Source organism: Eupeodes corollae, chromosome 2 (genome assembly GCF_945859685.1).
Source record: "Eupeodes corollae chromosome 2, idEupCoro1.1, whole genome shotgun sequence".
Classification (NCBI taxonomy): Eukaryota; Metazoa; Arthropoda; class Insecta; order Diptera; family Syrphidae; genus Eupeodes; species Eupeodes corollae.
The window spans coordinates 101,277,527-101,298,675 of NC_079148.1; the positions used below are offsets into that span (position 1 = coordinate 101,277,527).

Below are 21,149 nucleotides of genomic sequence, written 5' to 3' on the forward strand. Positions count from 1 at the left end.
CCGATCGCATATTGTTTATTGATAGATAGATACAGATTTTTTTGAATTAAAGTAAAATTTACATTACAAACCAAAAATGTTTAAAAAAATTATTATAGCATGGCGATTGCCGTCTACCAGATTGACAACAAAACACAGGAAATGTAAAAAGCCCTCAATATATAATTACTTTTCAATATTAAAAAAGATATTAATATTTTTTTTAACTATGTATAGTGAATAGAAACACAATCAGAAATGTTCGTTCGTTATAGCAGTTCTATATCTAAGCGCAGTTTTGCAAAATTCTAAAGATTGACAGCATTCATTTTATTCAATTAAATAATCGCTTGATTTTCTTATAAAAAGTCTTTTCTGAATACATTCCTTATGATGTTTCTGAGAATGAGGCATTTTCCAAAGAAGTGGACAGTGTCCTCTCTTTCTGATAGGGTTGCACATATTACACTTTGGGGGTAAATCAGGTCTGTATGGAATGAAATTTAAATCTATTTGTTTACTACGTAGTCTGACCATCAAAGAAAGCACACGGATATTATTCGAATCCATAAAATACTTGTTCTGTGCAAGGTTATGATTTAATCTGCTGTAAGTTGTTCTGTACAAGGAATTAGACGCTTCAGCAATATATTCAGCACTACATTTTCCATCAACCTTTAAAATAACTTCATACAAGATGTTTTCAGCGGTTGCAAAATCCTCCATGGATAAATTAAAATTAATTTAACATTCCTTAGCAAGATCTTGCCACTCTCGATACCAACGGTTTTGATCGTGTATGGCTTTTATGGCCACTTTTTTCACGATCCGTAAATCATTCATTTTAAAAACGTTAAGCAAGAAGTCCGCCTGCAACTTCAATGTTTGTATTAACAAAGGGAAGGCACCCGTTTCCAGCATTATTACGTAGTTTGGCGTATTTTCGCTTAAGGTTCCACATTAGATCGACGCCCAAGCAGATGCTGTCTTTGTTTTCGATAGCAGACGCCCTTTGCCGTTTTAGTTTGCGTTTACCTGGTCCATCCCATCACAGTTCTTGGATGGCGGTAATATCTGCCTTGCAGCAATTTAGGGCTTCTGTTAACTGTTCGGCTGCACGTGGTTTGTTAAGGGACCTAACATTCCACGTACAGATCCGAAGTTCGTTGTCCTTATTTCATTTGCGTGGGTTGTCAACAGTGAATCCGTCCGTATCCGAGGCTTGTTGGTGATTCGCAAATAAAGGTATTGTTTACGTGGCCAGGAAGTCAACCCGACGGCACAACCCCCAACCTGGATGGCCACATCCTAAGTATAACTCCAAGGATGGGCAGCCGGTTACAACTGCTCCTTATAGGCCTGGGCTCCCAATATGTCGAAGAAGCCATATAAGGTGTTCACTTAGTAGTTCAACATTACTGGAACTGTAGACGCCACCGTTGATTCCGTCTCGAGAATTCGTCCGCTGCTGTCTGGATAAAGAGAGGTGACTTAGTGGAAACACCTTTCCCCCCTCTCTTTTTGGCTGCACCCAACAACTTTCCACTGTGCAACCCAATCTCCAGTTGATATGCTAGGCACCTGATTCTCACCGCGGGGAGGTGAGAGTGGGAGTTGATAGACAGAGGTGGGTTTTGAGAAAAACCTTTGCTCGCTTGTGTCCTCTTGAATGCACATGTCTACCATTTGAACATTTTTTATTTTTCATAGTGGGGCTATTAAAATGAAACCTTTTGACAGGCAGTATCTGTGGCCTGATGGTTAGTGGCCCGACGTCTTTTTCACGGGTACTGCCTGTTATAAGTAATTGACAAATTTTCTAAGAGTAATTTTAATATGAAAACTTCTTTCTCAAACTCGCCGTTCAGATTTGGGATACAAATTGTATTATTATTTGTACACAGGAATGGTTAAGATTTGTAAGTATCAGGTTCTGTACGAGCTGTTACGCCATCTATTTTTTTTATTGGGTAATTATTTGTAATACTTCTTTTGAACTCTCAATATCCATGACTGAATTTTAAAGTAGAAACTAAATTATCTTTGATGTTTAAAAAAAAATAAGGCCATACATAAATTTATGAAAAGAAGAACCTCTATAAACTAGATAGGATCTCACCATGAATTAGCAATTGACCCCAAAACTAACCAAAGATTCAAGTAGGTATAAATAGATATTCAAAAATTAATAATGCTGATCATTAATTTCATCTCTTGTCATAATTTCCAACCCCCTTTATTAATATAACATCATCAGGCACACATATATGTAGCTACAGAGAGTGTGATGATTTTCTTGTTTCATTCAGATGGATGGATATATGTTATGTGCATAAATCTGATTAAGACCTAAAAGGATACCTATACCTACTAAGTTTATTATGTTATTGGTACCTATGCCAATCTATTCTTTGACGCACTTAAGCTCTTCAAACTACTCTACATCGATATTCTATATAAAACTATCGAATAACTCGTATAAGATGGAATTATGTTGTTAGTTAAGTAGATTCAATATAGGTAGCACCCTTAAAACAATCTTTATCGATACAAACTAAGGTATCAAGATATGGATACAATATAGAGAGTCTATAATGTCCTAGAAACTTATTTTCATCTATACTCATACTCGAGTCATTCAAATAAGCCTCCTCCTTTTCCTCCTGTAGCATATCGCACCTTCATCCCTTTTTCCATCTCACACTCAATTTGAAGAGGGTTCGCCCATAACACTTCATAATCATGCACTTTCACTTTATTTGTTTCCTTATGTTAGGACCTTCTGACACGCCTAACTTATAAACGTCAATATATATTAGCAGAGAGTAGGTATACAGTATCCATAGACATACACAAAGATATAGATCCTGACTAACTTAACTTGTCTGTTTTCTAGATATTTATACGAACCGAGATGTGCTATTGTTTTCCTTAAGGACACTTTCCATGTAACGTAACCATAAGAAGGGCCAACGAGAAAAACAAAAAACAAGACAACAAAAAAAAACTTGATGGTGTTTACTTAACTTTGTATCCTGTTTGAGTATAGTTCATGTACCTACTCACTAAAGAGTGGAAGAGGAAAATCATAGTGAACCCCATCATCTTCATTTTTCGAGGGTCATCGTGTCGTGGCTTTCTTGAAAACTCTGTTATCCTATTCAAAAGGATATTTTTATACATCCGCACGTACACAGCAATTTTCGACTTTGCAAGGATATTTCAATGGAAGCTTATAGTCAGTACATACAAGTACCTATATATATATATGTATGTGTATTGCAATATTGCTCTTGCTGAATTAACCCTATATGTATGTTGAAGATTCAATAAACTATCTCATTTAAGATGCAGGACCTGCCGAACTGCCAACTAATGTTAATGCAACTTAAATTTATATCATCACGCGTCCGCATCGTCGTTGCCTTGTTGCTCCCAAACCTACATCTAGCTGCTATTATTATGACTTTTATTTTGTGAGTGTGTGTGTTTTAAGAAGCAATTTAATGTCGATTTCTGTATTCTCAATCTCAAAGGACGAAAAATATTTAAGCGTCCTATAAAAGTAAGATTGCATATTAAACGAAGCAGAAGAAGTAGGCGAAAAAGTAGGTAAGCTTTGTGTTGAAAACATTACTTTCCCCACGAAAAAGGATTTTAAAGTATCATCAAGCGGAAAACAAAGAAAACTAAAGTGAAATAAAACGAAGTCATCAATCATCAGTCATCGACAAGGACACGAATATGTGGGTCGATAGCGTGTCAAGTTAAATTGAACTTAATTTTTTTTTAGCAGAATTTTCTTGAGAAGCCATTTTGCATTTCCTTTTTGGCCTGAATTCAAAGATTTCAAAGGATTTCAATCGAAAAGAAAATTGTGATAACACAAGAAGAAGAAATAAAAAAAAAAACATGAAATGAATGCAATCAGGAAATTGAAGATTTGATTCAAAGAGAAGTTAATTCTATTGACAATTTGATTTATTTTCATTTGATGTTCTTGTACGAATAAACCAACAACACTTTTAAATGCTATGCGGACGATTCTTTTGCAGTTTTATTTTATACGGAAATGATGTAGGTATAGCGTGAAAGGGAAGAGGTTTTTCTTCAGGCTAAGGAAACATTTGTTAAGCCTCTATGGTTTTGAACAAATTAAGAGCTGTTTTGTGATTCAAACGCTCGATAATTGCGAAATGATTTATAAGAGTTGTGGAAAAAATAAACTTCACTCGGAATATTTTTAATGTCTTAAAAAATTGGGAACCATATAAACTAACTCAACTGATTGTCAATGTCCCTCAAAAACTCTAATATCGATATTAATATTTCGATTTCAAGCTACCAGAAGGTAGTTTGCACTACTTTCAAGGGTCTATTGACTTCTTCGTGAGAACAACTAAAGATCTACACACGAATGTCTTACAAAGTCTCCCACCAATTTTTGTACGAAAATAAATTGCGTTTATAGGTTTTTGGAATTTATTATAAAAACATAAAAATACATCTCAAAAAGTCAAAAATAAAATTACAAGCTTCAAATTTTACAATTTCTCTGGTGGTATTTTTGGAGCTGTTTCCTTGCAAATACTTTGTGCAACGAATTCAATCATTGTCCTAGTTGGTCGACCGGTCATTCCTTTGCGAATATATTCGAGACTTTTTCCATTTGAATACATTACATTTGTTGCATCCTGTAAACGGAAAAATAAAGAAGTTATTACCGAATATTGTTAATCAAAAAGAGTAAACATCTTACAATATGCATCCATTGTCCACACGGCACAAATTCACGCAGTAAGGCTGCCGCCTTGCATGGATTTCCCCCAGAGCCTCCACCGTAGTTTTGGACGTCGGAAGCAATAGAAGATTTTGTTACCAATCTCGAGTAATAATTCCACAGTGGAAATCTCCAGACCCGATCGCCGGTGTGGATACTGGCATTTTTGATTTGCTGCCATAGAATTTCCGAATTGGTGAATACACCACAAGCAGACTCGTCCAGTGCCTGACGCATGCCTCCAGATGTCGTCCCGATGTCCACAACACACTTGGGGCAAAAGTTCTGAGCATAGTGCAGGGCGTCTGCGAGGACAAGAACGTCTTCGTGATCGGTTCCTTGGATGCAAATAGTTTTTCCATTACGACACTTGACTACATCCCCTGGTCGAAAGGAATTGCAACCCATGACGTTTTCACATAACGGAATCAGGGCACGGATATTGATAGGCAGTCGAAGACTGGAAATGGCCTTCAAAGTAGAAACCACAACAGCCGCTCCTGCCATGTCACCTCGCATGATTTTCAGTTCATCATTCTTTTTCAAGTTCAGACCGCCACAGTCGTATGTTATTCCCTGTCCAATGAGGACTATTGGCCTGTCATCTCTGGGGCCACCATAGTAGCTTAACTCCAAGAAAATCGGAGCTTCGCAAGAGGCCTTTCCCACAGCTAAGAAGGCATTCATTTCATGGCTCTCAGCCCATCCCTCGCCCTTCACCTCAACATTGACATCTGTCTTGCACAAGACCTTAATTACTTTTTCAGCAAATGCAGTTGGAGTGAGCAAATTTGATGGCGTCTCTTGGAGTTCTCTGCACAAATTTTGAGCAGCTGCTTTTTGAAGACCAATACGCCAACCTTCAATGTCACAAATTTCATCCTTGTGTGTGTACAATTCGATACTTGGTTTCTCCATGCGTTTTTTTGCATCCTTTAGTTCCTGGTAAGCCCAGACTCCCAGAGCCGCTCCCTCGGCAGCCGATTCCGCATGTCCACAATTTTCAATTTCTATTCTATCTGTAGAGAGATCACTCAGTTGCATGCATGCAGCAGCTACGCCCCTTCGAATGGCCTCTTTCCGTTCATCAATCATTTCGAACGAATCGAAGCCCAAGCACTCATGACCGAGTCCTACAACAGCCACTGCCGAATAGTACGGCACTTTTTCCGTTTCGACGGCAAACAGAATCCTTGCTTCCCCACGCTTTGGCATTGGTCCCGACATCCGTAGAACCTCAAGGAGTCTCCCATCGGTTCTCATAGAATTATATCGGAGTGCAGCTGCAGTCAATTGGCCAGCATCGGTTTTATCGTCCTCATCGGCATAGACTCCTAATACTAATCCCCTCGAAGGAGACTCTGCACAGAGTTTGGTTTCAGACAACGCTAACAGATGGCTTATGGCTTGATTGGAATATTTCCTTGACGTATTGTTATGGAGCAACTTTTTCGGGAAGCCCAACCGGATTGTATTTTTTAGAGCAGCAACGGCATACATATTTAGTAATTTGTTGAAAAATATCCTTACAAAAGATTTTTGATTTTTTCAGTTAATAAATTATTTATCACACACCAGAAAGTCTTTGAGCTAGCGACAAATAAATTTTACAAATGATTAAAATTAATTATGATTACTTGTTCGAAAAAAAAAAGTTTCCTTAGACGAATAGAATTATGAAGCTGAAAATAGAGCTGAGTTAAAAAGGATCAAGTTATTAGCCAGTTTCGCACTCTACGTAATGGTTTCCTAAAAAACAAAGTTTCACAACAAATATATAAAATTGGTATGTTCTTAGCCTTGTCGTACTTGAAGTCCTAGAAATAAGTACGAGCAGAAAGGGCATTAAATGCTGATGCATGATAGCTCTCAAATAACTTTTAAGTTGTTTGTGAACTGTGCATTGCCGTTGACAGGAATTCCGGGCCCGGGATGGACAAATCTGGGGCCCCCCATATTTACCATTTTTTTACAAACTTGCCAAAGGTGCCTTGATGCATAGAGCAGCAAGTCCTGAAACACGATCTTGTAATGAACGTTCGACACCTACGGTTACAGGTATGGTTTAAAACACACTAAGAGCAACATAAGTGTTGGGGAAAATTGTCTCCAAGTTCTGCGAGACATACTTTTGGGATGAACATTGTAGTTGAGTTTTGAATCTCAATTTTGTCCATCGTTGAAAACTGGCATAAAAATGAAAATATTGCATAAAAATTCGAGATATCATTGAATCAACTATGACGTAAAAGGTGTTTCTCTTGAAATTTATTTCTTCGTCTGTTTCAATTTGCTCTCCAGCTCCTCGATTCTTTTCAAAATATCTCTTTAATTGCCTTTTTTGGTTCGATGGAAACGATTCTGGAACATCCCTAGGCACACTTACTTAGGAATGTCTGGTGATGACCCAAAAAAAGTCCCCAAGAATTCAACGTGTCTAGCGGCAGTTAAGAGAAACATAGAGTTTGTTTCAGTTTTTCATGTTTATCTCGAAAACTATTTGTCGTATCAAAAAATTTTGTTTCACAAAATTAAAGCTGAATTAATTTTATAAAAAAAGTTTTATGAATTTTGTCGTATCTCTAGTAGTTTATAAAATAACTCTAGCGGAAGTGAAGAGAAACATAAGCTTTTTTCGGTTTTTCGGGTTTATCTTGAAAACTATTTGTCGTATCGAAAATATTCCTCTACAAAATTAAAGCTTATAAAATTTCCTTTTAGTTTTAGTTTGTAAAATAACTCTTTCAACATTTAAGGAAAACATGTGTTTTTTCACACTAAAAGAAAGCTTATTAAATTTCCTAATAATATATGGTATGTAATTTTTCCTGTGGGTAATTGTCCACAAAAAAAACTTTAGTATTCAATTTGTATGCCCCTTCTTATTTCTAAAACTCGTTTGCCCACTACATGGCTCATTGCCTGCATGCCTAGAAAATAAGCATTGTAGCAAGTTAATTTATCATCTCTTACGATGTCACTCGCTATTGACATATTTTCATTTACAACTGGAAATGGAGGATGACTTTGGAACCAATTTAATAGCTTTGCAATATCTGGACTATCTCTCATTTTACGTGCCTCCAATTGCCCGACCGCTCAGCGTGAATAAAATCTTTAAGCAATGTAATCTTATTAAACAGCTGAGTCCATTAGGCTGCTGTTGGTCCATAAGATTTGAGTTTGTTAAGATTTGTTTGTAATTTCTCACTATTGGATCAAATGAAGGTTGTTTAAGTTCACATAACGAAGGAGACTCATCAAGAAAATTTTCATGAAATTTTGGATTTCCTCTAGTTCATGTTGGCTTATGTCGACTTGTTCCATTATTACATTAGCTAAAGATGCCTGTATTAGTATTGAAGCACGAACTGCTCTAGCGAAAGCTTTTCCTTACAGCATCTTTTCAACAGAAACCAAGGTGTATATAGTATACTTATTAACTCTTGCAAGCTACTTCCACTCATCAGAAAACCTATTGAACCAATATAGGAAATTAACAGATGAAATCCACCCAACCTGACTACGCATTTTGATATACGGGACTCAGATGAAGATGCGGCAACGATTTCCTTACATTTTATATAAAGAGGCTTGTCAGATGCTACCACCAGGCATTCAGTTGTCAGTGAACTTTCGTTGGGGAAGGTCCCCCTGTGTTGTGCGTCCGTTGCGCATGCGCGTCTTGCTCGAGTCTTGTGCCTAATCGTGATATTTGTCTAATTGTTTCCCCTAAATCTTAAATGTTAACATACAAAAATTAAATAAAACAAATAATCAATGCAGTTGATACACAGACTACGTCATCGTTGATAGCAGATTGTTGTTACTGTTTTGCATTAACAGGGCCGGATTCGATTCTTGTCACTACTAAGGCATAACACTAGTAGTGGCGTGTACCGAATAGCATTCTGTAGTTCAATGCAGTAATATTTTTCTTATAGTCTTCGTCTGTTTTGGTTTTTGTTATTGTTTTATATGCAATGGCTGGAAATTTCAGGGTAGATTATTGTAATATTCGTGGGCTTAGAGCGAATTTTCTTTCTGTGTACTCCCATACTGCTTTAAACAGGCCAGCTGTTTTGGCACTAAGTGAAACCCAAGTGGGTGAGGATTCCGATCCCACTGAATTCTTTATTCAAGGGTATAACTTGGTACCATTATACTTTTCTCACCATGGTCTCGCCATATACATTAGGAATGATGTTGCTTTTCAGTTTTTGCCACAATATGGACTCTGCATCAATTCTTTTTTCAATTTTATGTGGTTTAAATTTTCCGTGAACAAGCAAATCATTCACTATTGCTACCTTTATCGAAGCCCAATCTAGACAGAATATCAACTTCTCGTGAATTTGATGCTTTGTCTGATTCCATCCAAAGAATTGCTTCGTCCTATCCTAGCACTGAAACCGTTGTTACGGGCAGAGTAACAACTTCTCGTGAATATGATGCTTTGTCTGATTCCATCCAAAGAATTGTTTCGTCCTATCCTAGCACTGAAACCGTTGTTACGGGCAGAGTAACAACTTCTCGTGAATTTGATGCTTTGTCTGATTCCATCCAAAGAATTGTTTCGTCCTATCCTAGCACTGAAACCGTTGTTACGGGCAGAGTAACAACTTCTCGTGAATTTGATGCTTTGTCTGATTCCATCCAAAGAATTGTTTCGTCCTATCCTAGCACTGAAACCGTTGTTACGGGCAGAGTAACAACTTCTCGTGAATTTGATGCTTTGTCTGATTCCATCCAAAGAATTGTTTCGTCCTTGTTACGGGTGTACACAATTCTTCATGGCTTCAACATTCGGGCCAGTCAACACCAGAAGGAGAGTGTGCTGAGATCTTCGCTGAGTTAAACCACCTAACTCAGCTGGTCAACGAGCCCACTCGAATATCGGACGTGGTAGGTCGAGCAGAAAACACTCTTGACTTGTTTCTTACCTCTGACCCTGGTAAGTACACTATTAGTGTTCTATCTCCTCTAGGCACATCTGACTATTGTGTCAAATCAGCAAATTTCTCGTGTAAAAACTCTCCAGTTAAAGAAAGACTCCTATGAGAACCGTTTGGCAATACGAGAAAGCCAACTGGGACGGTCTCAACAATTACTTCAAGATCTTTAACTGGTCACTATGCTTCTTCGATAGTGACGTTGACGCCAGCGCTGATATGATCTCAAGTTTGATTCTCCAAGGAATGAGAAATTTAATCCCGAATAGGGTTAAAAGCATCAGACCTAAGGAAAACGCATGGTTCGATGCGAGCTGTAAAGAGGTCATTAGGGTTAAGAAGGTAAGTTTCCGTTGTTTTAAAGCCAATCCATCTGAGGAAAACCGGAATAAGTTCAAGCAAGCCAGGAAGGCCTGCAACGCCCATATTCGACATACCAAATTTTTAAAGGACCAAAATTACGGCAAAAAATACTGCAATGTCCCAAAGGCAGTACAAATTTTTGGTCATTTCTAAAAAATATGAGGAATTCTTCCTCTTCCTCGGTTCCTACGCTCGTTGTGAATGACACCCCATTTGTTAGCTCTTTAGAGAAAGCAAATCTATTTGCTAGGCGAGAGTCCTAAAAGATCTTAACATACATAAATCTGCTGGTATGGATGGTATCCCCGCTATTTTTCTGAAGAGGTGTTCTTCATCGCTGCCAAAACCACTGCGTAAGCTTTTTCATCTGTCCTACTCCTCAGGTCTCGTTCCGAGCGGATGGAAAACCGCATTTGTCCAGCCTCTTCCAAAAAAGGCGAATCTTCCTCACCGTCTTATTATCAACCGATTGCACTTACGTCCCTTCTTTCCAAGGTCATGGAAACGCTGATTAATTATGAGCTCAAGAAATATCTTGGAGAACAGAAGCTTCTTAATGACCGACAGTATGGCTTTCGTAGCAATAGGTCCACTGGTGATCTCATGGTTCATCTCACCGAACAGTGGAACAAATCTTTACATAGTTTTGGAGAAAGTAAGATTATTGCACTAGATATTTCAAAAGCATTTGATAGGGGAAGGATGTTCAAATGGTAGACATGTGCATTCGAGAGGACACAAGCGTCCATAGGTTTTTTCTTAAAACCAACCTCTGTCTATCAACTCCTACTCTCACCTCCACGTGGTGAACATCGGGTGCCTAGTACCTCAACTGGAGATTGGGTTCCAACCCCAGTGGAAAGTTGTTGGGGGCAGCAAACGAGAGAGGTGGGGAGAGGTGTTTCCACTAAGGCACTTCTCCTTATCCAGACGGCAGCGGAGGAATTCCCGAGATGGAATCAACGGTGGCGTCTACAGTTCCAGTAAGGTTGAACTACTTAGTGAACACCTTATAGGGCTTCTTCGACTTATTCGGAGCCCAGGCCTGTAAGGAGCAGTTTTATCCGGCTCCCCATCCTTGGAGTTATACTTAGGATCTGGCCCTCCAGGTTGGAGGTTGTGCGTCGGGGTGACTTCCTGGCCACGTAAAAGCTTTCAAATTTGCGAAGCACCAACAAGCCTCGGATACGGACGGATTTACTGTTGACAACCAACGCAAACGAATAAAGGACAACGAACTTCGGATATGCACGTGGAATGTTAGGTCCCTTAACAGACCACGTGCGGCCGAAGAATTAGGGGAGGCCCTAGAACGATATAAAGCATATATCACCGCCATCCAGGAAATACGATGGGATGGGCCGGGCAAAAAGAGGATGAAAAACTGCGATATTTACTATGGTGACTGCTACCACGAAAACCAACAGCGCTTATTTGGATGCGGATTCGTCATTGGAGCCAGACTTAAGCAAGAAGTCTTGAGCTATAGGTGCATCAATGAGCGCCTCATGACCATACCCATCAAGGCTAAATTCGGCAACATTAGCCTGATATGCGCGCTCGCCCCCACAGAAGAGAAAGACGACAACACCAAAGATATGTTCTTCGAGCTCTTAGACAAAACATATGAGCAGTGCCTTAGCTACGATATTAAAATAGTCCTGGGCGATTTTAATGCCAAGCTAGGAAGGGAAGACATCTTTGGTGGAATAATCGGGAAAAACAGCCTGCACGACAACACTTCCGATAATGGATTCAGGCTCATAGATTTTGCTGCGGGGCGAAACGTCATGGTAGCAAGTTCGCGTTTTCCACACCTCAACATCCACAAAGGAATTTGGACTTCTCCAGATCAATCTACCGTCAACCAGATTGACCATATTGCGATCGACGCCAGACACGCTTCCAGCATTATAGATGTACGAACTTTCCGAGGAGCTAACATCGACTCGGACCACTACCTCGTTGTAGCCAGGGTAGCACTTCGGATTTCCAGACACAAGGCAAAACAGGGAGGTGCTGGGAGAAGGTACAACGTCGAACGGCTACAATCGCCAGAGATCGCCAAATCCTTTTCCGACCGAGTTACAAGTAACCTCTCTCGAAGTTCTCTGCCGCCAACACAATGTATCGAAAACCAGTGGCAACATTGCCAAGATGCAATCAGAGAAGCCGCCTCTGATGTGCTGGGTTTCAAACAGCCACTAACAAGGAACCCCTGGTTTGATGAGGAATGTGGGCAGGCAAATGCAGCCAAACAACAGGCACGCAAAGCGGCGCTGCATAAAAGGACGAGAGCTGCTCGTGAGCTCTATGAGCAGAAGAGGCGAGAGGAACACCGACTTTTCAGAAGGAAAAAGAGAGGGCATGAGAAGCGTGCGGTCGAAGATGTTGAGAGGTATAAAAGCAGGAATGAGGTTCGAAAGTTTTATGAACAGGTGAAACGAAATTCACAGGTACATAAACCTAGAACCGAAGGCTGCAAAGACGAAAGTGGAAACATCATAGTGGAACCGCAGTCAATGCTGAGGATATGGAAGGACCACTTCTGCAGACTGTATAACGGCGACGAAGAACTGAATCCCGCTGTCAGGCAGGATGACCCATTCGATATAGACGACGAAAGCCAACAATCCCGTCCTCCCGACTTAGACGAAGTAAAGATTGCCATATCTAAGTTGAAGTCTAATAAAGCCGCTGGAGCAGATGGCTTGAATGCCGAGCTCTTTAAAGCAGCAGGAGATAAGTTGGTTAGGAGCATGCACCAACTTATCTGTAAGATATGGTCGGAAGAAAACATGCCCGATGAATGGAACCTCAGTATTGTTTGCCCGATCTTGAAAAAAGGAGACCCTCTAAACTGCACCAACTATAGAGGAATAAGTCTACTTAACATCGCGTATAAAATCTTCTCTGCCATAGTATGTGAACGTCTAAAGCCCATCGTCAACAACCTGATAGGTCCTTATCAGTGTGGTTTTAGACCAGGAAAGTCCACACTTGATCAAATATTCACATTACGGCAGATCCTGGAAAAAACTCAAGAGCACCAAATCGACACCCACCATCTTTTCATCGATTTCAAGGCCGCATATGACAGCATCTACAGGGACGAGCTGTATAGAGCCATGTCTAGTTTTGGCATCCCTGCCAAACTCGTCCGTTTGTGCAGGATGACCATGGAGAATTCACGCTGCTCCATAAAGGTTGGAAACAACTTAACAGAACCTTTTGATGTCAAAAAAGGTTTTAGACGCTGTCATGCGAATTTTTTAACATCGTGCTTGAAAGAATAGTGCAGAGCTCACACGTCAACACTAGAGGCACTATCTTTCAAAAGTCTGTCCAATTACTGGCATATGCTGATGACATTGACATAATCGGAAGAACTCAGCGTGATGTCAATGGGGCTTTTGTGAGTATTGAGGCAGAGGCGGCAAAAATGGGTTTAACGGTTAATGAGGGCAAAACAAAGTACATGCTGTCGTCTAGAAACGACATACAACACCGACGTTTTGGTCAAAACGTCACAATCGACAGACGTACCTTTGAGGTAGTCAAGGACTTCGTCTACTTAGGCTCCGCTGTAAACGCAGAAAACAACACCAGCGCTGAGATCAAACGCAGAATAACTCTTGCTAACCGCTGTTTCTTTGGACTAAGAAAGCAATTGAGTAGTAATGTCTCCTCTCGAGGGACCAAAGTGTTGCTATATAAGACCCTTATCATCCCCGTCCTGCTATACGGTGCAGAAGCATGGACCATGACAAAAGCGGATGAAAGCACCTTGGGTCGCTTCGAGAGAAAAGTTCTTCGTGTGATCTACGGTCCCGTATGCATCGAAGGGGAGTGGAGGAGAAGATGGAACGACGAACTATACGGGCTGTACAGCGACGTAGACTTAGCAAGAAGAGTAAAAGTCCAACGACTAAGATGGCTGGGTCACGTAGAGCGCATGGAAACCAATGCTCCGGCCCGGAAAGTCTTCGAATCCGCACCCAGAGGACAGCGTAGTAGAGGAAGACCGCGGATCAGGTGGCGCGCACAAGTGGAAGGTGACCTCACCCAACTTGGAGCGTGAAACTGGAGACATCTAGCTAGGGACCGAGCTAGATGGAGAAGTTTGTTGGGTGAGGCCCTAGTTCACACAGGACTGTAGCGCCACCTTAAGTAAGTAAGTAAGTATTTGATAGGGTTTGGCATCAGGTTCTCTTATCGAAAATGCGTGCTTTCGGTTTGCATGAATCCCTCCTTCATTGGATTAGTAATTACCTTTCGAATCGTTCAATACAAGTTGTATTGGATGGATTCAAGCCTGAAAACCACAATATAAATGCTGGTGTGCCCCAGGGATCTGTTTTATCTCCAACACTCTTCCTCATTTTTATTAATGATCTCCTGTCTGCAACTTCTAATCCAATACATTGTTTCGCTGACGATAATACTCTAAGTTTTTCATGTTTGTTTTTCAGACTCACATCCCTCTTCTTCAGATGTGGAACTGCAACGACAAAATATGATAAGCTCATTAAATTCCGACCTAAACAGCATTGTACAATGGGGAATAAGAAACCGCGTGGAATTTAATGCTTCGAAAACGCAATGCTGTCTTGTATCGTTAAAGCGAAATATACCCCCCTGCCATTATCCATAAATGGCACTTGCATCGAGGAAACTGAACATATCGATATTTTATGTATGTGTATCACCAACTACCTTTTTGTGGAACGATCACATACGCGATGTCGCCAAAAATGCCGCAAGATATTTGGGTTTTCTAAGGCGATGCAAGAAGTTTTTCTCCCCCTCTGATCTGGCTATTATTTATTAGACTTATATAAGTCCAAAGCTTGAGTATAACTCCCATATCTGGGCTGGTGCTCCTGCAACTTACTTTAGCCTCTTGGATAGTATTGAACGTAGAGCATTTAGATTGATTGGTGATATTACCATCATAAGATCATTTACGTCACTTGAACATCGTCGAAATGTTTCTTGTCTCACCCTCTTTTACCGTTATTTTAATGGTTTATGCTCTAGAGAAATGGTCAGCTGCATTCCTCCTATTAAACAGTTCAACCGTTATACTCGCGCTTCTAGGAATGCTTATCAATATACCCTCGAGCCCAACTTCGGTCGTACTGTCAAGTACAGAGATTCGTTCTTTAGCCGTACTATGCAAATGTGTAATGGCTTGCCACACTCTGTCTTTCCCAGCTATTGCAATATTCAGGAATTCAAAACCAATGTGCACTGACATCTCCTTTCAACCCCTCTCTCCCTTTCCTAGTGCTAACACTGTGTCTACATATAAGGGTAATATATCCCCTTGAGTGTGCGCTTATTATAAAAAAAGAGTTATTTTACAAACTACAATAGATTTGATGAAATTCATAGACATTTTTTTATAAAATTTAATGAGCTTTAATTTTGTGTCAACAATTTGTTTGATACTACAAATATTTTTCGAGATAAACGTGAAAAACTGAATCAAACTCCATGTTTCTCTTGACTTGGGTACTTTTTTGTACTTTCAATAGTTCAGAGCTACCCAATTTGTCTTTAAATATTAAAAAAAAATGTATGCCAATAATAATCAGTGGCCCAGATCGGCAAGCATGTGACTGATAGATTGGTAGATAACATGCAAACAGAAGCCCGATTGCCAAAGCAAGAATGATTTTAATTTAAACGGATATAAAATTCTGTTCAAGGGAACAGTTCCGCGCGTTTAGCTTTTTTACGATCGAACCTTTTAAATATTTTGTGCTGAGAACATTTAAAGGAAATCTTGAAGCACTCACACTTTAAGGTCCCTTTTGTTCCTATTTTTCGAGTTTCTAAATGACTATGAGATTTATTTGATCAAAATTCTAATGAAAGCAATCATGACAAGGGCGGCCAACGAGCGCTGAAGGCCATTGGATAAAGGATGAAGGGTGTGTTTGAGGGAGGATGATATGAAGTGTAGACGAAGATGTCCAGAAAAATATGCCACACATCGTAACCATGAAAGCATAGAAAAAAAGAAGGACTTTCTTGACATGAGAAGGCCTAAACCTAAACCCATCAGACTTTTTTTTTCTATTTCATTCTATTGGTACCTATATCTACTAGATACAGTTGTTCATAATATGCATGTCTGGGAAGCGAACACAGATTTCACTTGTGTCATCGAAATGATATTTCCTCCCTATAAGAAACCATGCGAACCTCTCTTAAGCCTTGTATATGCTTTTTATATGCGATGGCTATGGGTGTTTATATAGCTGTTGGAATCTTCCAGATACTATATATGGACAAGTTATAATAAGGTTGAAGAAATGAAGAGGGTAATAATTCAAAAAATGATTCATTTTTGTTTCCATGCTATGCGATGATAGATGATTTTTCGTCCTTCTTGTTCAAATGTCCAAACATTTTCCTTGGGAATATTATTTTTTTGCTTTTCGTTTTTTTGAACTTGATGTGTAAGCGATTGTATAAGAAAAGAACGTCACATCAGGCTCTAGATGTTGGCATAAGGTTATATATATATATATATAAATGAACATGGCCAAGTAGACAAGGAAACGGCTTGTTCATTTCATAATATACGAGTATAGTCAAAAGCTACTTGACTGACCAATATGAAATTTTGTATATTTTCTCTTTCTTGTTTTTTGATTATGTTTGGCATCAGCCCGAAAAAAGAGGAAATTGATTTATTTGCACGTAATTCAGTGACAAAATGTTTTAGATACGATATATCTTTAAATGGATACAAACATATAGGCCAGAAAATAACGTTTTAAGCGAAATTATTATTATCATCGTTCCAACGGTGTGTGGGTATTGCTGATGTTGACGTGACATTTTATTTATAATGTATGGTTTTATGTTAGAATCATATTATTGGTGTCTTAAACTTTGTTTATACCAGAATGCATCATAAAGGCTAAAAATGTCTTGGAAACGAAGAGTCCAGCTAGTATTCACTGTCAAATAAAGTGATTTCCAATAAATGGTTTGATTTTAAACAGCCCGCTATTAGGGACGTTGTGTCTTGTAAATCTGTAGTTTCTTGACATTTGAAAAGTAAAATCAAAGTCATTATTAAAATTTGTACTGTTGACAAGCTGTGGGAGTCAAACTGACTTCCATGTAGATGCAGGGAAGCTTTAAGAAGAACTGTAATCTGGAAGGAAGAAGTGCTTACTTGAACCTCCTGGCGAGCAAATTGAGAAATCAGTGCAGCTCGAAGACGAATGATATTGTGCAGTTAATAATAATTGAACCTTAGTCACGTTGTGTTTGAAACGCATCCAAATTATCCGGATTTTCATCGAAAAATTATACATCCTCAACGTGTCACTATTTGGTGCGGTTAATGGCGTTTTCTACCTTAATCGGAAGATATTGATGTAGATGACGATTATTTTTAAAAACTCTGCAATTCTGCAAGAAAAGTTGCTTTACCTTTTCACAAGAGATTATTATTTAACAGGTTTAGAAAAAAACGCTAAGGAAATCCTTAAATGCAAAATGGATTGTTCGAGTGGCTAAAAAAAACAAAGAGATAACCACGTTCGAGTTTCAACAGATCTTCTCTGCCGAAAAGCAAATCAGTTTAATTTGCCCGGAATTTCGAAGCTAGTCAAAGCTGGGTACACAAATTTAAGCAAAGGCATAGTGTTCGAAAATTAAAATAATAATAAAACACCAGTTAATCCATTTTTGAAAAAATTGCATGAAACAATACGAGAAATGTCTCATACTCCACAACAAATTTAAAATGCGGATGAAACCGGCTTACATTGGAAGCTTCTTCCTAATCTCGTTTTGTCTCCTGAACATACAGCACACTGTACGATCGCAACTGGAACACATAAGCTTATTCCGCTGACTTATAGATCCAGCAAAAATGCGTGGATGAATAGTGAAATCTTTCAAATTGGTTTCACGATAATTTTGTCAAAGAGGTAAGCATTTTATTTAAATTTATCTTTGTCTTAAGCAAAACATTCCTATGATCATTTTGAACCTGCGATTTTTTTGTTTTTTTCTTAACGATTTCAAGGTTTAACTCTATCTGAGAAAAAATAATTCGTCAAAAAGAGTATTGTAGCATCTTTTGACTAACTTTCCGCTTCCTCTATCGCTAAGTGCTTTAAATGTATACTTCCACTTGAAGAAAACTGGGAGGAAGAAATTGATGATTTTCTTGCAATTGTAGATAGATAACAAAACATTTCGATACAAGAAGTTAGAGACTGGGTAGAAGAAATTGCACCTGAACCAACTGAGGATATTTTGGAGAGTGAAACCACAGAAGTCACTACAGCTCCTAAAATAACAAGTTCAAAAGCAATACAATACATAAATACCCTTCTTGAGTACTCAGATCAAAAGAATTTGGTGTAGAAACTATTTTCAGTTTGCTGAAACTAAGAGCAATGGTGCGACAATCAAAAATTACAAGTTTTTTTTAAGAATTGATGACACACAATTACTTGTATTTAATTTATTTTTATTATTTGTGAATTCATTAAATGTTAAAACTGTGATCATTTAAAAAATCCAAAAACACCTTGTTTTAATTAGTTCACATTGCCGAAGGATTTACAAAAGTTAATGTTCGAAGTGATTGTGGAAAATTTCATAAAACAAATTTGCTGCTACAACCGTAGCTGTGGCCATTTACATGACACTGTTTTTTCATTGTTTTTAATATACTTTTTTCTTAACAATCAAATAAATATTAATTGATTTCCCTTAAACAAATTCTCCTTATTTTATTATCAAAATCAATCCCATCAGGAAACAATCCAGTTTCAATGACCTCGCGAAGGGCAAAGTCGTGGTTGCGGTCATTGACAGGAGCGATGATTATGGCACAATATCGGCTGATCGTTGGCAGTTGGTCAAAATCCTTCCATAAGCGATGGGGGTTGGCATCAAGGCCATGTCAAACTCATGGTTTGTGTCGACCAGAGGTCTTGTGACCTATACAAGCTTGCTGTCAGCCGGTTAGGTGAAGTTTGGCCAGGTGCGAAGCTCGAGGTTGTTGCTGTGGAAGACATTCCTAGCAGACCTAGAGCCCGCATTTGGATACCGATCGAACCTGCTGGTATCGAGGACATTCTCGAGATGGTCAAAGTTTGCAACCCGTCCCTTCCGACGCATAACTGGAAAATAGCCAAGCTAGAGGAAGCGAAATGTCTTTATAGGAGCGCCATTGTGGTACTCAATAAAGAATCCTTGGCTCCTCTAGCCCTAAACGAGGGCTCCATATAAATTCCAATTTATAAAAAAGATGAGGTTAACGCGGAAAGCGGGCCTCCAAAAATAACCGAAGGTTAACTAGAGGTTGGTGGATCTGGGACGTCGTCTTCTCTCCTAACAGAGGTTGACGATGCACCCATGTTCTCTCCAATCGCGACACCACCCTCTACAAAAGTCGTAGACAGTCCATCCTTAATGGAGACTGAGGACGACCTTAACATGATCCTTCTGAGCGAGGACGAACTCTTGGGTTTATCCTCGAGGATCAGAACAAAACCGTGGTGGAGGTTGATCTGCCTAATTGTAGCCAAAATGCTGCAGTTAGTACAGATTAATCTCCAACACTCCATAAAGGACTCGGCCTCAGTTCTTCTTCGTCTAGCGAGTAACGCTGAAGACATTGTCCTGATCCAAGAGCCATGGATTCTGGGATCCGTTGTTCGAGGGCTCAGGACTCCTGGGTACTACTCACTTTGTGTGACAGATAAAGGTGAACCTAGATCTTGCGTACTAGTAAAACGTAGCATTAATATATTTTTACTCCATCGTTTCAGTGACAAAGATACCACCGTAGCTAGGCTGAAAACTACCAAAGAAAGTTTCTGGCTGGTGTCGGCGTATCTTGGGCATGACCACCTTAACCCTCTCCCTGGAAAACCCCTGGAGAAAGTCGTCCCTGAAGCGTAAAGCCAAAGGATTCGCCTAATTATTGGGAGCGATGCTAACGCTCATCATACTGTATGGGGCAGTACGAATATCAACGACAGATGTGAGTCTCTTTTTGATTATATTCTTTGTACTATATAATCTCTTAGTAAGTAATGTTGGAAATGAACCAACCTTCATAACTAAAACTCGACAAGAAGTCTTAGACATAACTCTTGTCTCAGATAGTATACACCAGATGATCTTGTACTGGAAAATATCGAAGAAACACTCGTTCTCTGATCATAGATATATCCAGTTCAATATAAATGTGGACGATAACCCGAGTCCATTGTCTTTTCGAAACTATCGGAAAATTGACTGGGCTTCATGCAGGAACTCATTACAGAGTTTACTAGAACCTGGACCATCTAGTCCTTCCTCTAACGCTAATGAACTTGACAACAAAGTCAATAACCTTACTTCAGCTATGAACAAATCGCTAGAAATTGCTTGTCCACTTATTTACTTAAGAGGAAAGAGGAAACCACAATGGTGGGCCTCAGAGCTTGACTCGCTCAGGAAGGAATGCAGGAAACTTTTCAACCGGGCCAAAGCTGCAAAACTAGCCTCCCATTGGGACTCCTACAAAGAATCCCTAAGAATCTACAAGAAGGCACTAAGGACATCCAAGCGATCATCTTGGCGATCCTTCTGTGGCACGATAGAAGAAATTTCTGAAGCCTCTCGGTTACGGAAAATTCTTTCAACTAATCCAGCTATGCCAAGCTGCTTGAAAAATACAGACGACTCCTGGACAAATTCAAGTAATGAATCGCTGAACTTACTATTGGACACTCACTTTCCTGGTAGTTCTCTTACCGAAACTTGCAACAGTTATATACGTTCAAGTTCAAATACAACATATCCACAAGGTCTGATCACAAGGGATAATCTTCAATGATCTCCCAACAGCTTCAAACCATTTAAATCTGCAGGACCAGATGGAATAATACCAGCCAAATTACAAAAGACTTCTGATATAATTGCACCAATCCTTGAGGCAATTTTTACCAGCTGTCTTTACCTGGTCCATGTTCCCTCGGCATGGAGAGAAGTTAAAGTTGTTTTTATACCTATAAAGCTGCAGGACCAGTCAATCCTAA

The 21,149-nt window shown here is 39.4% G+C and overlaps 1 protein-coding gene across 1 annotated transcript; it reads right to left on the minus strand.

Moving 5' to 3' along the window:
• Positions 1–4,438: 4,438 nt before the first annotated feature.
• LOC129948418 (cytosol aminopeptidase-like) lies at positions 4,439–6,390 on the minus strand. Its single transcript, XM_056059422.1, has 2 exons — positions 4,739–6,390; positions 4,439–4,673 (listed from the first exon to the last, which is right to left on the minus strand). The coding sequence occupies exons 1-2, from the start codon at positions 6,257–6,259 to the stop codon at positions 4,524–4,526; spliced, it is 1,671 nt and encodes a 556-aa protein (XP_055915397.1). The 5' UTR covers positions 6,260–6,390; the 3' UTR covers positions 4,439–4,523.
• Between the last annotated feature and the right edge of the window lie 14,759 nt (positions 6,391–21,149).